Here is a 24,147-nt window from a genome sequence, read left to right as displayed (position 1 = left end):
AATGCAAGCCTTCTGTTAATAGATTTGACTTAAGTTCAGATGTGGTTAAAGCCAAATCCAACATCTTCCCTGCCTTATTTTTAACGGAATGATAGGACATAACTTTAGGCAGAGGATCCCCCTGGAGATAATAGCTCTCATTCAGGGAAGTATCTAGCCCCCTTGATATGTCCAGCCCCTCAAAATCAGGGTCTAAGTGAATTATATCCCCCTCTTCAAGATCACCTCTATCCAAGGGATACTGCTCCTCCTCTAAAAGTCTCTCAACTTCTCTCCTAGATCTCTGTCTTGACTTCAATGTCGGCAATGGCGTTGGTGACATGGGTAATGAAGAGGGCAATTCCAATATCGGCACTGGAGACTTAGAACTGTAGCCTGAACGAATAGATGCTGCTAGAGTCAAATGACACAATGTTGCAGCCACTTCAGGCGATGAGGGAGAAGGCCTAGCCAGCGGCAAGAAACTTTGTTCAACTGGAGAAGTTATCCGCCTCTGTGCTGGATGAGGGCAAGACATCTGAGGCATTGGTACAAACTGCAAGATTAGACCTTGCTGGTACGATGCAGAGAATTCACCCAACTGATAAGACAGCGGACCATTGAGGCCCGCAGCTGCACTAAATGGAGTCAACGTCCTAGCACAGAAACCATACATAGCATTCAGGAATCTCAAGGGATCCATCCCTGGAGCTGGAAATGCTGGCTAACTCTGCACCTGTGTAGGAAGAGTAGGTATCGCACAGGCTCTTCTTCTGGCTCCAACTCAGAAGGTGGTGAAGTCAAAGCAGGGCTCAAGGGTGACGGCGTTGTGGGCACCAGAGATGGAGAAGGAGACACCTCACATCTTTCCTCTCTCCTCTGTTTCAGAGATCCAGGCTACAGAGAATCATACCTTGAAGAATGGAGTTGAGAGAAATAACGTAGCTTCTTCCTGTGTTTCCTTTTCAACAACTATGAAAACTAGGGTATTGGCAACTTCAACTGAGGCCGCAACTTCCAGCAACCTCTTTTTTCTTGCCCGACCTTGGCCATAAAAAGCTTTGCTTCCCACTTCTTTAACGCCTTTGGGTTCATTTTTTGACACGAATAGGTCTCAACGTTGTGATCTGAACTCTAGCACCAAAGGCAATCATCTTACATGTCAGTAGTGGAAATCTGGCCCTACACAGTTTAAAGCTTAACTTCCTTTGAGGAGACATATCTTTTCCCACAACAAAGTAGCAACTTTGGAGAATAAACTGTCAAAGAAAGTCTACAAGGTAACTTGAGAGCTACCAGAAAACTGTTGAAGGAGAAGAAAAAAGGGAACTGACGTCAGCACGCTGACGAGGGCTTCTTATAGCTCTGATGATGTCAGATGGAGTCACGTGTGGAGCATGGACATTATGACGTCCTCGTCGATGTGGAGAGCTACGAATAAAAGTTTCCGTGGTATGCTGGCGCATTGGTATATTCAAAAGTGAGGAATCCACAGGTAGATGTATCCACCACAAAATTAAGCACAAAGGTATTGTACAGAACAATTCCCAGACATTCAAACGAGGAGCTTCATGGCTCCAAATCTGGAAGCAAGTCCCACAACAATATGAAAGTACAGGAAACACTAAGGCCAGGGAGAAGCACACGGACAAGCTTAAAAAATATAGAGAGCGGCAGGGGCAGAGAGGCACAGGGAAGGGAGCCTGGGTGGGGGCAACAGAAGCAGATGGCTGAAACATTCACCTGAAGCTCAGAGGTGCAGAGAAGCACATGCTGCTTGAATGTGACACAGATCATAGGGGTGGGAGAGAAAAGCATGCAAAGGAGGCAAATGGAAAAAGCAAGCACTCTTATGGATTGTTTCACAAAAAACAAAACAAAAAGATCCAGAAGAGCAAGCACTCATGGAAGAGTGCAAGGAGCCAATCAGAAAGGTGGTAAACAGGTTATTCTTCATAGGAAAAGCAAAGACATGCTTGAGGGGTTAAAAAAAATAAAGCTAGCAGATAGAAAACAAGTAAATGTGAGTGACGAAACACAAAGCTATTGATAAGCAACAGGAGAAATGCATTCCTAGGTCAGCTCTCATAATGTCCCCAAGATGTCTTTGCAACCAGACAGCTGTGTTGTCTGGTAGGCTTCATCCTAAAAAAACAGTAGTTACTTGTTGATAATTTTTCCTGATGTTTAGGATATACATGCTGTTAGTATTCTGGCTGTAGGGAAGGTCAGAAAATTGCAAACTTGTTGCATCTATCATCATCTGATGCGTCTCATTACTGATGTTGTAAATGTTAGGTGAAACCATTCTGTAGTGAGTTCGAAAAGCAGGGGCCTGATTCTCTTGCTGTGTTACACTGAAATCACTGGGTTCACACCGGATACTTCTCAAGTGGAAACTGCTACATTTTCAAAGTAAAGGAAAATGTATCTTGTTCTCCTTCCCTCCTGTGTTTTCCTCATGTACACAAGAGTGTTAGGAGTCAGGGAAACCCTGTCAGAGATCCTCTTATCTGCAGATGGGACAGACAGCTCCTCCCTGATCCTCAAAATCTGTGTGTGTGTACACATATACACACACACACATTCTATACTGTATGATTAATTATTTACTAGTCATCTACAAATGGTCTCTTAAAAAAGATCACAAATGCTATAAATAACTCTGAAAGTATTACATATAGAACAAACATTAAGTAAGCATCAATCATTTATTATCACACATCCATACTCTTTTAGTCTAATCTCTAAGTCATAACTAACTTAGCAGCAGCATAGTTGTATTGGTCTGCTTGTAATAATATGCTAAGTGACATAACGCCTCACTGTCCTGCAGCATAGTTGTATTGGTCTGCTTGTAAGAATATGTTAAGTGACATAAAGCCTCACTGTCCTTCTGCTGTCCACTACTTTCCTTCAAGCAAGCCCAAATGCATAAGCAATATAGTTGTATTGGTCTGCTTGTAATAATATGCTAAGTGACATAACGCCTCATTGTCCTGCAGCATAGTTGTATTGGTCTGCTTGTAAGAATATGTTAAGTGACATAAAGCCTCACTGTCCTTCTGCTGTCCACTACTTTCCTTCAAGCAAGCCCAAATGCATAAGCAATATAGTTGTATTGGTCTGCTTGTAATAATATGCTAAGTGGCATAAAGCCTCACTGTCCTGCAGCATAGTTGTACTGGTCTGCTTGTAGTAATATGCTAAGTGACAAAGCTACTGTCCACTACTTTCCTTCAAGCAAGCCCAAATGCATAAAATGTAGTGATGCCATATCACGGTCTGCCTATGCTTTATGTTCCTTGTTGTCATAACAATTTTTCAATTAGACAGGTGCCAAGTACTCTGCTATGTACTGTATTTTGCTTGCTCTGCTGAGCGTTGCATCTAAAAGGAATGCTACGCACTTGAGTTTGTGCATGTTGGAAACAAGTCTGCTTAAAGAAATACAAGTGCCTGGTGTTTTTGTTAAAACAACATGTACTGCTGAGCAATATCTAAAAGACCACTATTTCCAGCTGTTCTCATTTCCTGCCTGAATGTCTGAATTTTTTATTTGTACAACGGCTACTGACTAATGAAGAGCCTCTATTACCTGCCGGAGACTTCTGCTTGTCAGTCAGCATTCTCACATGCATGAAAGACTATAAATACTGTTAGAAATGGGGTCTTTGGTTGACAGTCAGGTTACCCCCTGTTCAAGCAAGGACCCTCACTCTAGTCAGGGTAAAAGAGAATCCGCCTCAGCTAAACCCTGCTTAGCCCCTTGGTAGCTTGGCAGAGCAGTAGGCTTAACTTCAGAGTGCTAGGCGTAAAGCATTTGTACCAACACACACAGTAACATAATGAAAACACTACAAAATGACAACACTAGTTTAGAAGAATAGGAAATATTTATCTAAACAAAACAAGACCAAAACAACAAAAATCCGACATACACAAGTCAAGTTATGAATTTTTTAAGATTAAACTTAAAAATAGCGCTTAGAAACACAAAATGCTTCGATGGGGTGTTAAGTCGTTCCCAACAATCCGACACCAGTGGCGCCGGACACGGAGTCACGTAGATCCCCAGGTACAGTACCTTTGGTGAAGAGTGAAAACAAGCCAATGCGTGAAGTCTGGGATCTCGGCGTCTCTGCGAAACGTTGAATCTGCGCACTTCGAGCAGCGTCGGTCACAACGTGGTGCAGCGACTTCCACGGCGTCGTGGACTTCAGCGGGGCTGCAGCGATGTCGGGCCTGCGAAGGTCGTCACGTTCAAGTGAAGTTGACGGAGTCGGGTGCAGGCGGCATCACCGGATTCAGCAGCGGCGTCGGTCCGAAGTCAATTTCCTTGAATTTCCACCAGCTTTCCTTTCAAGGGCACAGGGACTGGATAGGGCACCACTTGTCAGAGCAGGAGTCTCTCCAGAGACTCCAGGTGCTGGCAGAGAGAAGCCTTTGCTGTCCCTGAGACTTCAAACAACAGGAGGCAAGCTCTAAATCAAGCCCTTGGAGATTTCTTCACAAGATGGAAGGCACACAAAGTCCAGTCTTTGCCCTCTTACTCTAGCAGAAGCAGCAACTGCAGGATAACTCCACAAAGCACAGTCACAGGCAGGGCAGCTCTTCTTCCTCAGCTCTTCAGCTCTTCTCCAGGCCGAGGTTCCTCTTGTTTCCAGAAGTGTTCTAACGTCTGTGGTTTTGGGTGCCCTTCTTATACCCAATATCTCCTTTGAAGTAGGCCTACTTCAAAGTAAAGTCTCTTTTGAATGTGAAATCCTGCCTTGCCCATGCCAGGCCCCAGACACTCACCAGGGGGTCGGAGACTGCATTGTGTGAGGACAGGCACAGCCCTTTCAGGTGTAAGTGACCACTCCTCCCTTCCCTCCTAGCACAGATGGCTCATCAGGAAATGCAGACTACACCCCAGCTCTTTTTGTGTCACTGTCTAGTGTGAGGTGCAACCAGCCCAACTGTCAAACTGACCCAGACAGGGAATCCACAAACAGGCAGAGTCACAGAAATAGTATAAGCAAGAAAATGCTCACTTTCTAAAAGTGGCATTTTCAAACGCACAATCTTAAAATCAACTGTACTAAAAGATGTATTTTTAAATTGTGAGCTCAGAGACCCCGAACCCCATATGTCCATCCACTCCCAAAGGGAATCTACACTTTAATCCGATTTTAAAGGTAGCCCCCATGTTAACCTATGAGAGGGACAGGCCTTGCAACAGTGAAAAACGAATTTAGCAATATTTCACTGTCAGGAAATATAAAACACATTACTATATGTTCCACCTTAACCATATACTGCACCCTGCCTTCGGGGCTACCTAGGGCCTACCTTAGGGGTGCCTTACATGTAAGAAAAGGGAAGGTTTAGGCCTGGCAAGTGGGTACACTTGCCAAGTCGAATTTACACTTAAAAGTGCACACACAGACACTGCAATGGCAGGTCTGAGACATGATTACAGAGCTACTTATGTGGGTGGCACAACCAGTGCTGCAGGCCCACTAGTAGCATTTGATTTACAGGCCCTGGCACCTCTAGTGCACTTTGCTAGGGACTTACTAGTAAATCAAATATGCCAATCATGGATACACCAATTACATACAATTTTACACAGAGAGCACATGCACTTTAGCAGTGGTTAGCAGTGGTAAAGTGCTCAGAGTTCAAAAGCCAACTGCAACAGTTCAGAAAAAATAGGAGGCAGGAGGTAAAAAGATTGGGGATGATACTGCATAAGCAAAACAGTCCAACAAATACTATCTGCAAAGTGCGGCTGCCCACATGGCTACATCAATCTGCCTGAAGAGAGAGCTGTGGGTTCCAGGCAGTGACACCTGGAAGGTGGGGGCTTGCAACCTCTCTTGAAATATCATTCCTTCCAGATGAATTTCTACAGCCTTGAAATCTGGAGGCTGGTCATTCAGCTGGCACCACCGCACATCCTGCACCTTGACTCCAACATTCCCTCATCATCGCTCAATGATACAGCTACTTTGATCCATTTCATGGACTTCAGATTACTGTAGTAGCCAACAGCATCTATTTTCTGGTTTCTCCTTTCTTGAAGGACAACCTACCAGTTTGAATTTGACTCGAATTCCTTTCAGTGACTCTTGTTTGATATTTTGCAAAGAATTCACACCAAAATAAGCTCAATAAGAACCTTTTTTAGGTGAAAAAAACATTCACCTAATTCAAAGTAGAAGGATAAACGTAATTATAGTCTCTTCAAGTGGGTTTATGGATTGTGGAGGCAAGCCACAATTAACTGGGGGGGGGCTGGAAGCGCGCTCAAGCTGACTGGAAAGCATTCATATATGTTTGGCTAAAGTGATTGTGTTCTTCTGTCAGAAGGAGGGTGCCATATTATTAGAATTGGAAGGGCTCTGTAAAATGATCGACAAACACCTACTATTCTATCTAACGGAGCTCCAGGTACACCAGAACCATCACTCTGTTTCTCTCCCTACCCCCGCTCTCCCTTCTGTCCCCCCAGGACCAGTCAGTGGTGTCAGTCATCTCTTCTGATATTAAGGATTACACACAGGGGGATGGGTGGAAGATTTTCACTTCCATAGAAGTCTTGGGAATACAGGTGAGCAAGAGTGCTAGCATCCAGCAAGGCCCCAGTTGTACGACTTTAAAATATAATAATTTAGTAACTTTTGACACACCAGAAAATGACAAATAGTGAGATCATACACATAAAAGTAGATCATTAGCTGCATATATTTTTCGAAATTTATATTCAGTCATTCTCTCTCAATTGAATTTAACAGCCAAATAATAGTAGCAGAACAGAAACAAGTGCCCAAGCCTCTCCAAGGCCTGTTTTGTATGTGACCATTAAAATATACATATCAAAAGACAAGTCACTTGTCACTGATGCCATGTTCAAGATTCAGGAAAGTATCAGGAGAGATGGGAGTATACGCTGCACTTCCCAATAAAGTTATTTCTATTGCCCTGTTATGTTTTTTTATGGTAAATTCAATGTTATAATTATGAAAGCGTTTGAAATTAATTTTGTATAGCATACACCTACTCATTTAAAGTATGTGAGTTGCTACCGCAAATTAAAATTATCCTTTGAGAGTGCATCGTTTAAGAAGACCACAAACTGTTATTGGTTTGTCTGCCCTTTTGGCTCCAATTGTAATTTCTGTGCAAAAGAGTTTAGGCAGCTGACACACTTACAATGTGGACAGTTGTTTCCAAACAAAGCAGGATAGAATTCAAATAGACTTGCATTTGATGATGAGCTATAAAATCTGCCATCAGTGACTTCCATCAATCTGTGACTGTACAGAATGGACTTAACAAATGCGCAAGTAAATATGTCCCATTCCCACTGCTTTGCTTGTCATCAGTGTATCTGTGTGATGAAAAAGCTACGGAAGGACAGTATATTTCAAGGCTGTACACTTGATCAACTAGACCTGGTTCAAATTCCATGACCCAAGACACACCAGTTACCATGGTGCAGCTTTGTGAGGAGGAGATGCTTATGCCCTCCCTTGAAACCCATATTAAAAATGGATGCCTGGTATCATTCCAAAGAAATGAGGAAGTCACTGATCATTCAATTGGTTATAACATACAGTGATCTTAGGAGGCACCCTCTTGTCCTATGAGGCTGTGTTATTAGGGTCTCAGCGAGGAATCAATATTTTGCTCTTATTGTCCCACCGGAAAGTCAATAAATTACTTTATCCAATATGTTTTTCACTTCTCTTTATACATGCGGACATTCTACACAATGCAACATTTATTTATTAGTGATGAATGGAAAATAATTAAAAAACAAACATGATGGCACAATATAGGTGAAAATACATACATAGAGGATGTTTTATGGTGGTGGTTGTCAAGTTTTGACAGAGTAGAAGCAATGGTTGTCCGTTCAGGTGGGATTTTAGTATTGTAAAGAGGGGTTTTATTTTGCTCCATATTTGTAAGAGGATAACAACACTAATTAGGTTTAAACTGTACAGTACATTTTAAACCCCAGTGTACTGCCCTTGTAAACTCTTTAGACTTTGGGCCTGCTTTAGGTGTTGGTGGAGGAAAATACTCACAAACATGAAGGATTTCCTGTCCGCCTTATTATGATCCTATGAAGATCGTAATAAGGTGGATGGGATATCGTAACGTTTATGACAAAGTATTCCTTCTGCCAAGATCTAAATCGGGCCCTTTGTTTTTTTAAATGGGTTTATATGGTAAATTGGCACCCTGTAACTATCGCACAAACTAAGTGGCTCAATGTGATGGGGCTGCACATATCCACGGTTATGTCAAGCAGTAGAAATTGATGATCTATAGCAACTCTTGCAGAGTCTGTAAACATCCATCATCCAATCAATAGTGTGACTTTTACAAACCAGACTGACCACTGAGACTCTCGGAAGACCAAAATCCACCTTGAAGACCACACCATAAAACCCAGAAGAAGCTGTTATAAGATGAACAGCATTCATAGCACCATTCAATTAGGGAAAGATAGCTGGTAGCCACTGGCTATACGTATGTGAATTTGAGAAATTCTTTCACAGTCCCTAGTTATATTCCTTACCTTTTTCTGGGCTCTTTATTTCTTCATTCTCCATGTTCTCTGCAGGTGAAGACACTACAAGTGAAAAGCAAAGACAAGTTTAATTATATTTTATATCAATACACATTTAAATCACACGGTCTCCCTATTAAGCTGGTAAGTTTCCTTAATGACTACATCTTTCTTGCAGTTTTTTTTTAATGCTTACCTGGTGAAGAAGAAAAGGACAATTGTTTACAATACTATTTGTATCTCAATCGCAGGCTTTGTAATGAAACCACATCAACTTGAAACCACAGCATGTGCCTTATGATTTTTACTTCCAAAAAACAAAAATAAACATTGTGCAGCAGCTAAATCTGTCATATTTGTAGTGGCTTTTTCATAAGATTCTTAAAATGTGATTTCCTCCTTTGTAATAAATGCCCCCATTTTTGTCATAATAGACTCTATTAACTGCTGTGGACTCAGTAAGAGTACAAGGTGCCTTCAGACACCAGGAGTTGAAAGGGGAGTGTTTAAAGATCTAATGTGCATTCAACTCTAAGTTCTTAAATCTAGACACAAAGATGCACACGCTCTCATGAACCAATCATATTGGAAGGTTCCTGATCAAAAAAATCTTTAATTGAAAACTTTCCCTATATTTAGCACAGAAACCCTCACCCACTTTTACACGGGTAAAACTCTCCGAGCTGAGGAGTACTTGATGTATCGCTTTGGAGTGTGAAATCTATGTAAGCAGTTGTGTGGGTGGGAGTTACAGATCTGTGTAAAACTACCCATTTGAGGACAAAACTGTGACATTTATTGGCCGTCCCTAAAGGGAAAGAATACAACTAAGAGACAGACTCACATGGAAATTCTCCCAGTGTGGCTGAATTACATTGTGACAAAATTTGCCCTTATAGGCAAAATGTAGGGGTGTTCTGTCACCTGCAAGAGTTGGTGAAGCCGAAGCAGCTCAAATGTTTGTGGATTTTACCAATTTTTTGCAGGTAGGTTATCACTCCTGTCAAGGCCATGACTAAACCTAATTTCAGAGTTGGAAATGGTCTACATGGATGTTCTTAGGAACACAAAACAGTCAAAGCAAAGGCAAATAGTAGCATAATATAAACTTGTTAGTGAAGGACAAATGGTTCAAGGAGGGAAGACAACAGAGCTGCATAACCGGTAGGAGGTATTGTATGTAGTCATACCATCCCACATTTGAAATGAAAAAAAGACCAAAACATAGCTGCGTATTTGGTACCACTCATGCTTCATAAACCTCGACAGCTATGAAATGACACGTCAAGCTAAAATACATCATTCATACACAAGGACATGTGGGCTGAACATTCTGATTGTTCATGTTACAAGCAGTCAACATGTTAGCCACAATCAATTTTCACACATACATTAACTCAGATCCCTGAAAGCACAACACAAACTGACACTCTGGGCAAGCATACAGTCAATTGCAGCTCTGGCAGCCATAGAGAAAAAAAAGACAGCAAAAAAGATCAGCATTTCCACAAAGAAACAAACCTCAAAAGATGCTTTAATTAAAGCTGTGTCTCAGAAACTTAACACAACAGGAAGTCTATTGGCATTTATCAGGCATATATTCTCTGTAAAAAATATATATATTTTATGGCAAACACAACTATAAGGTACACTGTACAGTACATTCGCTTTATATTCTATGTCCCACATCCATTCTTGTTCCATTAAGGGACCATTGGCCATTAACAGTAAAGCCAGTGCTTTCTTTCTTAGGGGTTTGGAGATGTCAATGTGGTGAGGCAGATATCACCATTGGTCATCAAGTCCAGTGTGATGGAAGTTTACAATATCTTTTGCTTCTCCAGCAGGGAAGGGAGAATCTGTCTTACAAATATAATAGTGTCACCAAAAGCACTGTTGTATTTCATTGTATGATTTATGAAGTGCTTCAGGTACCTGATGAGGCCAACGAATGCTCCAATTTGTCTTCATTTACTGGCACCATAAATGACTAAATGTCTGGTGGTTCGTTGAGTGTAGCTTGGCATATAATGGAGGTGGCAATGGCCCATAGCTTTTGTTGCATTCTAACAGACTCAACTATGTTTATTTTTATGCTGGAGCAATGCTTCTATTAAGTCCATGGACCCAAGATGGAGACAACGGTATCCTTTAATGAAATCACACTCTGTGTCTCTCTTGTTCACAGATGCACATGTTAGCTTCGTGTGGTAGCATCACATTAATGTAGCATTGTGATAATACTGCTGCCTAACAAACGTCTCAACATGAATTCCCCTCTGTGCTACATTTTGCGGTGGATGTGTATCAACTGCATGAGGTGGCATCACACACAATGTCATCTGGCAGTGAAATGGCTTTCTGACCTGCATGTCACATGGCGAGTGCCTTTTCCCCTGTGTACCTCTTTGTGTGACAATTCACTGTGTAAGGAACCTATACCTACAGCCTGACGGTGTATACAATCAAACTAGTGTGATACTGTGATACTGACAATGTTCGTAACCTCAGATACCTGCAGTTATTTACAAGTTACTGTCCAGGACTCTCAAGACATTTTACAGATCTTAGCAAGATGAGTACTGCACATTGAGTTTTATAGTACATGAGAGCTCTTTTAACATCAAGGGTGTGAAGAGCTCTTTCAGCAACTGAATCCGGCTGTGAAAAGAACACTGGCAATTCCAATGACTGACTGATATGAAAAGGTGAAACCACCTTTTGTAGGAATTTTGGGTTTGTCCTAAGAACTAATTTGTCTTTGTGAATTTGAAAGAAAGGTTCCTCTAAAGTGAATGCTAGAATTTCACGAACTCTCCTTAAAGAAGTGATTGCTACCAAAAAGGCACCCTTCCATGATAAAAAATGAAGAGTGCAAGAGTGCATGGGTTCAAAAGGTGACACCATAAGTCTGGCGAATACAATATTAAGATTCCACACACTGGCTGGTGGAGTACTACGTAGAATAATCCTCTTAAGGCCCTCCATAAAAGCCTTCATAACAGGAATCTTAAAGAGGGAAGTATGTTGTCTGGTTTGGAGGTACGCAGGCATTGCTGTTAAATGGATTCTAATAGAGGAATATGCAAGGTTTGCTTTTTGTAAATGTAAAACATAGCAAACAATATCCTGTACTGATGCTTTAAGTGGGTCAATGTTTTTAAGCTGACAAAGGTAGATAAAACATTTTCCATTTTGCTGCATAACACTGTCTAGTTGTGGGTTTGCGTGCTTCTTTTAGAATATCCATGCATTTTGATGGAAGTTGTAAGTAGCCAAACTCTATGACTTCAGGAGCCAAATTACCATGTTGAGTATACTGGGATTTGGATGTCTGTTGACCTCTCCTTTGAGTCAATAGGTTTGGTCTGTTTGGTAGTTTGTGATGTGGCACTACAGATAGGTCCAAGTGTTGTGTACCAATGTTGACATGCCCACATGGGAGCTATTAGTATCATGGTGAGTGAGGTTTGTTTCATCTTCTTGATCAGAAATGGAATTAGTGGGAGAGGTGGAAAAGCATAAGCAAATATCCCTGAACAATTAATCCATAGAGCATTGCTCTTGGATTGAGGGTGTGGGTACCTGGATACGAAGCTTTAGCATTTTGCATTTTCTTCTGTGGCAAAAGGTCTATTTCTGGTGTTCTCCACATTTGGAAGTATTGTTGCATCACCTGTGGGTGAATCTCCAATTCATGTACTTTTTGTTGCATCCTGCTTAAGAGGTCCGCTAGTTAATTGCATATCCCTGGCCCTGCCACTAATTGAATTGCCCATTTCTAAATTGTCTATGCTAGAAGGGACAATGGTGATGACTGTGCCCCCCTCTTTTTGCAGATAATGCATTGTTGTCATATTGTCTGTCCTTATTAATACTATTTTGTGTGTGATTTGTGTTTGAAAAGCTTGAATACTGCTAGTAATTTCAAGTGGTTTATGTGATAAGATTGTTGGATTGAGTTGCATTCCTCCTGTATAGTGAAGTTGTTGAGATGAGCTCCCCAACCTATAATTTGTGTATCTGTTGTGATTATGGTCTGCGGCACAGGGTCCTAAAAGGGCCACCCTTTTGATAGGTTGTTGGAATTCCACCATTGCAGAGAGTGGTGAGTTTGGGAGGTCCAACAACACTAGATCCTGAATTTGACCGTGTGCCTGAGACCATTGTTGAGAGAGACATTATTATAGTGGTCTCATATAGAGTCTGGCATTGGGTAATGTTGCTATGCATGAATCCATCATCCCTAATAGTTTCATCACCAACTTTACTGTATAAGTCTGGTTGTATTGTAGTTGCAATGAGATTGTAAAATGCTTGAATCCGGACTGTGTTTGGGTATGCCAATGCTGATTGAGTATTTACAATTGCCCCTAAATACAGTTGTATCTGTGATGGTTGCAGGTGAGATTGTTGGTAATTGATTGTGAATCCCAGATTGTGTAGGATGTTTATGGTGTATTGAGTATGTTGTTGACAAATTTGAAGTGTACTGGCTTTTATAAACCTGTCGTCAAGATATCGGAAGACATGTATGTGTTGTCTCCTGAGGAATGCTACAACCACCACTAAACATTTGGCAAACGCCCTTGGTGCTGTTGTTACCCCCAAATGGTAGCACTTTGAACTGATAGTGCTTTCCTACTACAACGAATCTTAGATACTTTTGATGTGCTGGATGAATGGGAATGTGGAAATAAGTATCCTTGAGGTCTAATGCTGTCATGTAATCCTGTTTTTGTAATAGGGAAAGGACATCCTGTAGAGTTGCCATACGGAAGTGTTCGGACAGTATGTATAGATTTAGGGGCCTAAAATCTAAGATTGGTCTGACTACGGTCTTTTTTTGTTAAGAGTTAGTATAGTGAGTATACTCCGGATCCTTGTTGGGATATAGGTACTGTTTCTATGGCTCCTTTGAACAATAGTGTTTGTATCTGTTGTTTAAATAGAATGAGATGCTCCTGAGTAAGTTTGTGCGAACGAGGAGGAATTTTGGTGGGGTGGAAATGAGTTCTAGATAGTAACCATGTTGGATAAGTAAGAGAACCCATTGATTTGTAGTGATGTTCTGCCATTGTGGATAGAATTTCACCAGACTTTCCTCCAAAGGAGATGTGTGCTCTGTGGGAATGGTAAGAAAGTCACTGTTTATTTAATTGAGAGGAACCTCTGGAAGTGGATGGTTTATTCTTTCTTGATTGTTGGATCCTCTATAGGAGCCTCTAAACGATCCTTTAGTGTAGAAATGAGAGGATTGTTTTTGTTAGGAAGCTGCTGTTTCTGAAGCTGATGGTTTGAAGCTCCCTCTAAATTGTGGTCTACGAAATGTACCTCTGCTGGGTGTGGTATATAATGCACCCATTGTTTTGGCTGTTGCAGAATCTTTTTAAAGTTTATCTATGGTTGTGTCAACCTCAGGGCCAAATAGATGTTGTTTGTCAAAGGACAACAGCCTGTTGTATTTCAGGTTTGAACCCTGAACATCTTAACCAGGCATGTTTTCTAATAAGCACATTGGTGTTGATTGATCTAGCTGCTGTGTCAGCTGCATCCATAGCGGATCTAATAGCATTATAAGATATTGCTTGCTCTTCAGTTACTATTTGTTGTCCCCCCTTTCTGGTGTTCTGGAAGAAGGTACTATAATAGTTTTTCCATTTCACCCAGTGGGCCCTATCATACCTAGCCAAAAGAGCCTGTGAATTGGCTATCCTCCAATGCCCGTGAAGCTACTCTTTTACCTGCTGCATCTATTTTCTTACTCTCCTTGTCTGGAGGAGGAGCATCTCCTGTGCAGTGACTGTTGGCCCTTTTTCTTGCTGCACCAACTACAATTGAGTTAGGTGGTAATTGAGTTTTTATAAACACTGGGTCTGAGGGTGTAGGTTTATATTTTTTATCTACTCTAGGAGTGATAATTCTGGCCTTCAGAGGTTCCTGGAAAATATCAGAATCATGTCTGAGCACTCCTGGAAGCACTGGAAGGTACTGATATTTTTCATGTGTAGACACTAGTGTGTCGAAAAGGAAATCATGTTCTATTTGATCTGTATGCATCTGCACAATATGATAAGCAGCACCTCTGGCTACTACTTAATTGTATGCAGTAGTGTCTTCTGGTGGTGAAGGTCTAGCAGGATTTAACGATGGATCATTTGGCAGAATGAGATCAGGGTCATATGTACCCCATAGATCTTTGTCCTGCTGGTCATCACTAAAGTCATCCCTGTGTGGTGATAATGACGATGTGTGTGGTGATAATTGTGCTTCATATGTGGGTGATGGTGGTGGAGGTGGCGTGGAGGGAAGAACAGGAGAATGTGGTGGTGAAAGCGGTTTGTGTTTTGTAGCCTCTTCATGCTGTTTATCTTTGCAGATCTTTTTTGATGGCGGGACATCATTTAAAGTGTCTTTAAAAGTCAATTTCCTCTAAAGGACATGGAAGGGGGGGGATTATTCTTGTTGTATCCTTTTGAATGTGTAATTTTTGCTGTTTAGCATCCATCACCTCTAAAATAGGTTGTTTGTCCAAGGATTCATGGATAGAAGTAGTTTGCTTGCTACCCGTGGCTTTTGGCTCCGAAAGGTTTGTGCGTGGAGTGCTTTGCTTGAACCGAAAACATTAACACCAAAGGTGGTATATATTTTTTCGGCTCTGATGATGTCCCTTCTGTTATCGGAGTCTGTTTCGTCAATGCCAAATGTACTTTAGTCTTTAATCTCCGTGCCGTACCCGAAGGTTGGTAATCCGGACTTACTTTTCGGATCCGGACATGGCCCGAAGGAAGTGAAGGACCGACGACTAGTGCTGGAGTCTTTTTTTTTATTTTTTATTGTGTGGTGCGCTAGGGCACTTGTACTTATAACTGCACTGGAGGTATGCTGATCTGAGTCGGAGTCTTGGATGGAAAATGTTGCCCCTTGTCTAACTTTTTCCTGTGTGTTTTCTACACAGAAGATATCAGGGTGTGTCTTTCGTGGATTTTGATGCTATTTCGAGATGACGAGCTTTACGGTCACGGACAGTCTTTTAGATCGAAATGACCTGCAGGCATTACAGGTTTCTTCCAGATGATCTGGAGATAAAGAGATTGCACACGGAATGTTGATCGGTGTATGGGAATTTAACGTGACACCAAGGCCAGAATCGAAACTGAGTTCATTCCACCAGCCCAACACTGAAGTAGGCCTGAAAAGGGCATCCTTCAGGGCAAGAATTTGATCCAGACGGTCTAAATCGGATCGAATATAGATGGAAACGTGATCAAAACAATACCAACCATATTATAGAAAGGTAGAAAAAAGTTTAGAAATACCAAACTGAGATCCACCAGAGCGAGAGGAAACCCATCTGAACCCGAAAGCGGAAAGAAAACAATCTAATAAAGAAACTGATGCCCATGTGCACTATCACCAAGAGGAGGAGTCACTCGATCTCGTGACTCGAAAATCTTCATCGAAGAAAAGCAACTTGTAACACTCCGAGACTACCACTAGATGGCGGACTTATGCAAAGCCTGTGTATCTACAGCTACAAATGCCATTGAACATATATATATATATATATATATATATATATATATATAAATATATCCAACACCAACAATTGTCAAACAATTGATTTGTTGCTCTCCAGGAGAGTTTTATTGCTTTTATCCAAAGAAGTGTAAAAGGACACCACCAACGCGTTTCAACCTCTCGGTCTTGATCACAGTGTTTATATATATATATATATATATATATATATATATTAGTATATATAATAATATATATATATATATATATATATATACATATATATATATATATATATATATATATATATATATAAATAAATATATACACTATTATTAAAAATATATCTTTTACATTATAATAAATCTCAAATACCTATAACTCATGCTCTAAGGTAACTATCACTTGCGCTCCTGACATGCATAGTTTACTCCTCAGTAATTTTACTGCAAATGTTATAGTGATATTATCAATGATGTCACCGAAGATGTGGTGATGATGATGTAATAAGTGAGGTAATTAGCAGTGTAAAGCAAGGGTACGAGTTATTTGAGATAATTATAACTGCTGAATTGCTATGGTTTTGTGCAAGTAAAATGTGAACCTAAATATAACATCCCTGCAAACTTTAGTTTTTAACTGAATTTCTATCTTTTTTTTTTTAAATTCTATTTGCTAACTACAATGTCCCTGTAACCTTTGGTCTTTTTTTTTATTTTTATTTTTTAGCGTTAACTAATTTTAATTACTTTTCGTTAATCCAACCATCACCTGCAGCCAACTGCCCATAAGCACCAAATCTGACCCACATACATGGCCTTTTGCCATGCGCAGCAGGTGTTGGCGGTATGGCCTGGACTGTTACCAACCCCCTATAAGCACCAAACGCCACACGGTCTTTGCCAGTGAGTGGCAGGAGTTGGCCCTGCAGCCTACCCCCAGTAAGCACTGAACCCCTGCAGCCAACCCCGTATTAACACCCAACTGCATGCCATGCATGATCTTTAGCCATTTTTGGCGGGATTGGCAGCAGGACCTAGCCTGCGGTCAGGCTCTGCAGGCAACACCCCATTATGCGGTCAACACCGCGCTATGCACGGCCTTGCCAAAGAAAAGAAAAGGGGGAAGGGTACCCTTGTCTCCTCCTGGTACCCTGTCAAGGCAAAAAAGCATTTTTTAAAACAAGTTTTGCCGCAAAAGTGTGGCAGAAATTATTAGAAAAAAAGCACATGCTTGTTTTTAACAAAGCCCCTGGGTGGGCCAGGTTCCGGGGAAATGCCAATATCTACAAAAAAATAAAGGGGGGGGGCACATAGGGCTTCCCTCCTGAGGCTGAGGATCTTATAAGTCCTGGGTGCCACCACCTCCCCAGGGCTTTACTGTACTTAGGGGAGGGGCAGTGCGCAACGCCCCCCCCCCCTTTCAATGGACTACTTTAACCATGGGGACCACCACCTCCCCAGGACATTAAATATACTAAAGGAGCGGGGGAGCATGGACCCTCCTCCTGGGGCTTACATATGCCCTGGGGACCACCACCTCCCTGGGGCTAACTTAAAAGTTATACTGGGGACTGTGCAGACCCCCCCCAGTGGCCTCTGGGACCACCACCTTTCCAAGGCCAAATACATTCTTTAAAGTGGGAAAGGGTTCTAGTGGCTACACATGGCCCTGGGGACCCCATTCCTTTGGGTGAAGCCACTAGTTCCGGGGTGCCCTGGCCTCACTCAGGGAACCTAGTATTCTTCATTGGGGCCCATAGAGGGGGCCTAAAGGACCCTGCGGTCCCAGCCAGCTCCCAGCCTTCTGTGGAAGCCGGCACTGCTCCTGCATGCAGAGAGCTGCAAGAAATGCAGCTCACTGCATACGGGTGCAATTGTTTCATCTGTTTCCCTGCCCAGGGGATGGCAGCGGACTCTGGTCCCAGCAAGCAGGAGCAGTTTGACAGCTCTCGCCTGATGGAAGCAGAATTAGTATTTGCTCTTGCTTGGCGGGAGCTGTCTGCTCCCATCAAGCAAAAGCAAATAGCTGTCGAGAGAGAGTGGGCACCTCGAGAAGTAGCAAGAGCAGGCCCTGGGAGGTTGCGTGCCCCCACCTCCTTTAATTGATACGGGCTAGCCCCCTGGAAAGTGGTGGTCCGTATATGGCCTGGGATGGGATCTCCTATTTTAAAACTATTTAGTCCCGGGGAAGTGGTAGTTGTGGTCCCGGAAGCGTTCCGCGCAGCCTTCCTTATCATTTTTTACTTAGCCCCAGGGAGGCTGTGGTCCCTGGGGCATATGCAATCCCCAGGAAGGGTGGGGAGGGGTTTTGTGCGCCCCCCCTTTGTTCTAAAAAAGACCCCAGGGAGGGGGCAGTCTCCGTGGCTTCTGGAACCCAATGGAGGGGGGTCCCTGAGGCCCCCCTTCTTAATATCAGTGAAGCCTCTGGGAGGTGGTGGTCCCCAGGGCTCATAAGAGCCTCAGGAGAGGGGCCCCTTGTGCCCCCTCCTTTATTTTTTTATTAATGTATGTGCATGCCCCCGGGATCTGGCCTATCCAGGGGCTTTTTTTCAAACAAGATCAGGCTTGTTTTTTTTCCCATTTTTGTTGCATATTAGCAAAGTTGCCTTACATTTGCAGCCAAAATCTTTTTTAAGGTGATTTTTTTTGCCTTGGTAGGACCCCAGGCCAAGGCAGGTTGGTCAGGATATTTATACCATGCACCCTTTTCATTATTTTTTATCTTTTTTGATTGGGATTCAACTGAGTCAGAGTCCCGAAATGGCTGCCAGCACTTTCTGGTTGAAGTGATGGCAGCCAATCAGATCTCTGCATGAGATCAAGAGAATTCGAAAATTATTTCCACACCTAGATATACAAATTTGGATTTCCTTTAATGTCTCAAAAACTACTACACCAAATAACAAAAAGAGTGCTTTCTGGACCAAAAGCTACCTTTCTGCAAAGTTTGGTGTAATTCCATCCAGTAGTTAGACCTGTAATCGTGTTCAAAATCCCTATTGAAATAAGCAAGGGACACACACTTTTCTTGAAACCCTCCCCACAAATGTTCTCGGCCGCTTGAGGGATCACCCCAAAACAATCCATGCATACCAAGACACTGTTTTTTAGAAATTGTCGTAAAGATTAGTCAGATGGTGGCAAGGATATAGCCATGTCAAAAATGCTTTTCCTATGGAAACTAGGTCCTAACTAAAACTACCTACTGACGCCCACCAGTCGGTTATCTATCTATCTATCTATCTATCTATCTATCTATCTATCTATCTATGTATATATATATATATATATATATATATATATATATATATATATACACATACATAAATATATATTCACAAAGGTTACAGGGATGTTATAGTTAGACTCACATTTTACACATTAAAAACCACAGAAATTCAACCTAAGTTAACTATAACTTGCACTACTGCAATGCACTAATTATGACCTCACATCTTACATCACTCATGACATGGTCAGTGACATCACTGCTGACATCTCAAATGGCATCACTGATGACATTATCCAGTAAGTGTAAGTGGTTGTATGGAAGTGTGGGCGGGTGTGTGAATAGCTCTATGGGTGAGTGAGTGCTTGAGTCAGTTCCTGTATGGGAGAGTGAGTGGACGTGGAAGATGCTGCATAGGTGGGTTTGTGAGTGGCTGAACTGGTTGAGAGAGTGTGTGTGTGTGTGTGTGTGTGTGTGTGTGTGTGTGTGAGAGAGTGGCTGTACAGCTGAGTGAGTGGGTGTGTGAGCATTTGTATAGGTGAGTGACTGGGTGGATGAGTGACTGGGTGAGTTAGTGACTGTATAGGTGAGTGAGTGGGTGTATGCATAAGTAAGTGGCGGTATCAGTGAATAAATGGAAGAGTCACTGGGTGTGTGAGTGGCTTTATGAGAGTGGGTTTGTGAGTGGCTACATGGGTGAGTGTGTATGTGTGTGTGAGTGACTGTATGTGTGTTAGTGTCTATGTAAGTGACTGTGTGTGAGTGGTTGAAAGGCTGTGAGAATGGTTGCAAGGGTGAATGAGTGGGTGTGTCAGTTGCTGCATGTGTGAGTGACTGGGTGAGTCAGTAACTGTATTGCTGAGTCTAAGAGTGTTTGCATGTGTGAGTAAGTGGATGTATCAGTCGCTCTGTGGGTCTGTAGTTGGGTATGTGAGTGGTTGTATAGGGGTATGAGTGGGTGTGTGAGTGACTGCATACGTTTGTGAGTGGGTGTGTGAGTAGCTGTATGGGTCTGTGAAATGTGAATGCCATTTGGATGAGTGAGTGGTTGTGTAAGTGGTTGTGTAAGTGACTGTGTGAGTGAGTGTGTCAGTAGCTTTATGAGTCCGTGAATGGGTGAGTGGTTGTGTGTGAGTGAATGTATGAGAGCTTGTATGGGGTGTCAGTGGGTGTGTGAGTGGTTCTGTGGTTGTCATTAATGATGTCATCAGTGACGTCATTTGAGATGTCATCAGTGATGTCACTGACCATGTCATGGGTGATGTTATATGTGAAGTAATAAGCAGTGCACTGCGGGGGCACAAGTTATGTTAGTTTCAGTAACTATAACTGCTGAATTTCTCTGTTTTCGTATGTGTGAAATGTGAGCCTAACTAAAACGTCCCTGTAACCTTTGTCTGAAACCTGAATCTTCGACTGGGTATGTGGGAGGCTGAATGGCTTGGAGACTGGATGTATAGGACAGCATAGTGGGTGACTGTGCCTTCTCTAAACACATATATTACAGATTTTATATAGTGTGTACTATGCCGCTGTCATAGCAGTTTCCTTACTAGAAAACATACACAAGGCGTGTTCAGAAGGTCTAGATCAGGGCATGTCTGCATCAGTGTATTATTTTATACTGTGAGGGTAACCAAGCAGACCCTTTCATGTGGTCAATTTCGATCCTGGGGACCTTATCCATCGGGATCTACTGTTATACATAAGCAGAGCTCCAATTTAACTATTTCATTATCAATCTCTTTACTATTTCTTTTACTGGGCTATTCACTTTATATATATGTTTTCTATTTATTGTTGTTTGCAGATTCGTAGTAGAATATAATGGAGCGTTCGTGCGCTTCCGTGGACTTCGCGCATATAGCGTATTTCCGATAAAGTATAAAAAAGATGTAAAGATATATTGTAAACCGTTCATGACAGTAATATTTTTTAAATATGTTTTAACTTGAAATTCTATACAAATTTTTCATGTAATGCCCTTTTTAATTGGAGTTTAAGTTATCGCGAGGACGCCGGTGTTAGCAATGCTGTTGGCATTGCTATGCTGATCCGCTTTTGTGGCTATTACAATAATTGCATTTACAGCGTGTTTTTGAAAAATTGTAAAACACATATATACACGTTGGAAACAATGTCTGACAATAGCTGTTTACTAACATGGTATTTAAACTTTTGTTTCTGTAATGAATTTTACTATCAACCACTTTTCAATTGTATTTTCTATTTGCCCTGTGCTTTATTTAGTAGAGTGTATTTGGTGTTTTCTTTTGCTATTTTTCAACCAAAATAGCAACAGGTGGAGGTCAGCACTAGGAGGTTGTACAGCAAGCAGAGAAGCAGGAGCAGGAGGTGGATGAAGAAACATGTGCTGATGAAGAGCCTGCACCAAAAAAACAAAGCACTGCTTGGGAATTCTTAACAATTGCCTCAAGAGAATCCAAGACAATTGCCAAACTGGTGAAATGCAGCTTGTGTGGCAACACCCTCTAAAGGGGCACAAATAAAAAGTATTCCTGGGTTCCAACTTCTATGTTGTACCATTTGAAGACGTGCTACTCAAATAGCTTCAGGAGGGCAAGGAGGGAGAGAGAAGCAGAGGGAGGATCTACATTTTTTTTCCATTTATCTGAATTTTTTCAACTGTTTCTAGGTTCCTTGTTGCAATTTCTTCTTGTCATTTTGATTAAAAATGCAAAAAATATAAACATTTAAAACAATTGCAAACAAAAATTCCACAAATAAAGAAAAAAAAATATTCTTGTCAGAACTGCCTTTTACGGTTAAGAAAAGATAGAGTGCACTGTATGGTTGAGTGAGTAGTTGCATGAGTGGTGTGTGGGTGATTGAGTGTATGAGCGTGTGTATATAACTGTGAGAGAGTGTATGGGTGGTGTGTGGGTGACTGAGTGCAAGAGTGAAAGCAGGAGTGGTGAATGAGTGACTGAATGAGTGCATGAGTTGTGTATAGGTGATTGAGGGGTGCATGGGTGAGTGAGTACATGAGTGATGTATGGGTGAGTGAATTAGTGTTGTGTGAATGAATGTATCAGTGGTGTATGGGTGAGTGTGTAAGTTGTGTATGGGGGACGGACTGTGTGCATATATATGTATATAAATGGATAAGGGAGTGCATGAATGGTGTATAGAAGATTGACTGAGTGCATCAGTGTGTGAATGAGTGAGTGCATGAGCGTGTGTGTGTGTGTGTGTAAGTGGCGCACAGGTGAGTGTATGAGTGCCGTATGGGTGACTCAATGAATGTATCAATGGTGAATAGGTGATTGAGTGGATGTAGGGGTGAGTGAGTGGATGATTAGTGTATGAATGACTGAGTGAGTGCACAATTGCTTATATGAATTAGTGAGTGTATGAGGAGATGAGTGAGCATGAGTGGATGTGTCAGAGTAAATGAGTGTATGAGTGGAGTATGGGTGTCTGAATGAGTGCATAAGTGGTGCATGGGTGATTGACTGAATGCATGGTTGAATGGATAAGTGAGTGCATGAATGGTGTATGGAAGACTGAGTGCATCAGTGCGTTCATGAGTGATTGCATGAGTGTGTGTATGAGTGACTGCGTGAGTGAGTGTGCAAGTGGTGCATGGGTGAGTGAGTGTATGAGTGCTGCATGGGTGACAGAGTGCATGTATGGGTGATTAAGTGCATCATTGCGTCGATGAATAACAGGGAATGTATGGGGTGTATGGGAGATTGAGTGAGTGCAAGAGTGTGTAAGTGACTGAGTGGTGTATGAGTGTCTGAGTGGTGTATGGGCGACTGAATGCATGAGAGCATGTATGGGTGAGTGAGTATGAATAAGTGAATACATCTTTAGGATGAATGAGTGAATAAATGGTGTATGGGTGATTGGATGGGTGCATGAGTGGCGTATGAGTGTTGTATGAGTGTTTGATTGCATGAATGGGTGAGTGAGTGCATGAGTGGTGTTATGAGAGATTAGCTGAGTAGTAGTGAGTAGTGCATGGTTGATAGGGTGAGTCCATGAGTGCTGTATGGTGACTGAATAAATGTATGAGTTGTGTCTGAGTGAGTGCATGTATGAGTGGTGCATGTGTGACTAAATATGTGTGTATGTATGGGTGGGTGGGTGACTGCATGAGTTCTGTATTGGTGACTGAATGAGTATAAGTGCATGTATGGGTGATTGACTAAGTGCATGAGTGTTTATAAGGATAAGTGAGTATGACTGCTCTATGGGTGACTGAGTGTATGAGTGCATGTGTGGATGAGAGTGAGTGCATGAGTGGTGTATGGGTGAGTGAATGAATGTGTAAGTGGTGTATGGGTGAGTGAATGAATGTGTAAGTGGTGTATGGGTGAGTGAATGAATGTATGAGTGAGTGACAGTGCATGAGTGGGACATGGGTGACTGTGTGCATGGATGTGAGTGTATGAGCGTTGTATGGGTGACTGACCGAGTGCATCAGTGTGTATGGGTGAGTGAGTGTGTAACTGGTGTATGGGTGATTGAGTGCATGAATGGTGTATGGGTAAGTGTATGAGTGGCGTATGGGTGATTGAGTGTATGTTTGAGTGAGTAAATGAGCCCATGAGTGCATGTATGGGTGAGTGAGTGCAAGAGTGCGTTTATGAGTGAGTGCATGTATGGGTGAGTGAGTACATGAGTGGTGATTGGATGAGTAGTGCATGGGTGAAAGTGAGTGCATGAGTGGTGTATGGGTGAGTGAATGAATGTATGAGTGATTGACAGTGCGTGAGTGGGACATGGGTGACTGTGTGCATGGATGTGAGTCTATTCGGGTGTGTAAATGGTGGAGTCCCGAATAAAAGGAGTAGTCTCTAATTTGTGGGTGCTGTAACCGT

The 24,147-nt window shown here is 42.1% G+C and overlaps 1 protein-coding gene across 1 annotated transcript in view; it reads right to left on the bottom strand.

Annotated features, from left to right (window-relative positions):
- The window catches only part of TBC1D8B (TBC1 domain family member 8B), a 783,045-nt gene that overhangs the window by 31,035 nt on the left and 727,863 nt on the right, over window positions 1-24,147 (bottom strand). Inside the window, exon 19 of the mRNA XM_069212396.1 lies at window positions 8,558-8,611. Within this exon, the coding sequence (XP_069068497.1) occupies window positions 8,558-8,611 (54 nt within the window). The remainder of the gene's footprint in view (window positions 1-8,557; window positions 8,612-24,147) is intronic.

This window comes from Pleurodeles waltl, chromosome 2_1 (genome assembly GCF_031143425.1).
Source record: "Pleurodeles waltl isolate 20211129_DDA chromosome 2_1, aPleWal1.hap1.20221129, whole genome shotgun sequence".
Classification (NCBI taxonomy): domain Eukaryota; kingdom Metazoa; phylum Chordata; class Amphibia; order Caudata; family Salamandridae; genus Pleurodeles; species Pleurodeles waltl.
Note: the sequence above shows the minus strand (reverse complement) of the source record. Positions and strands in the feature narration are given on the sequence as shown.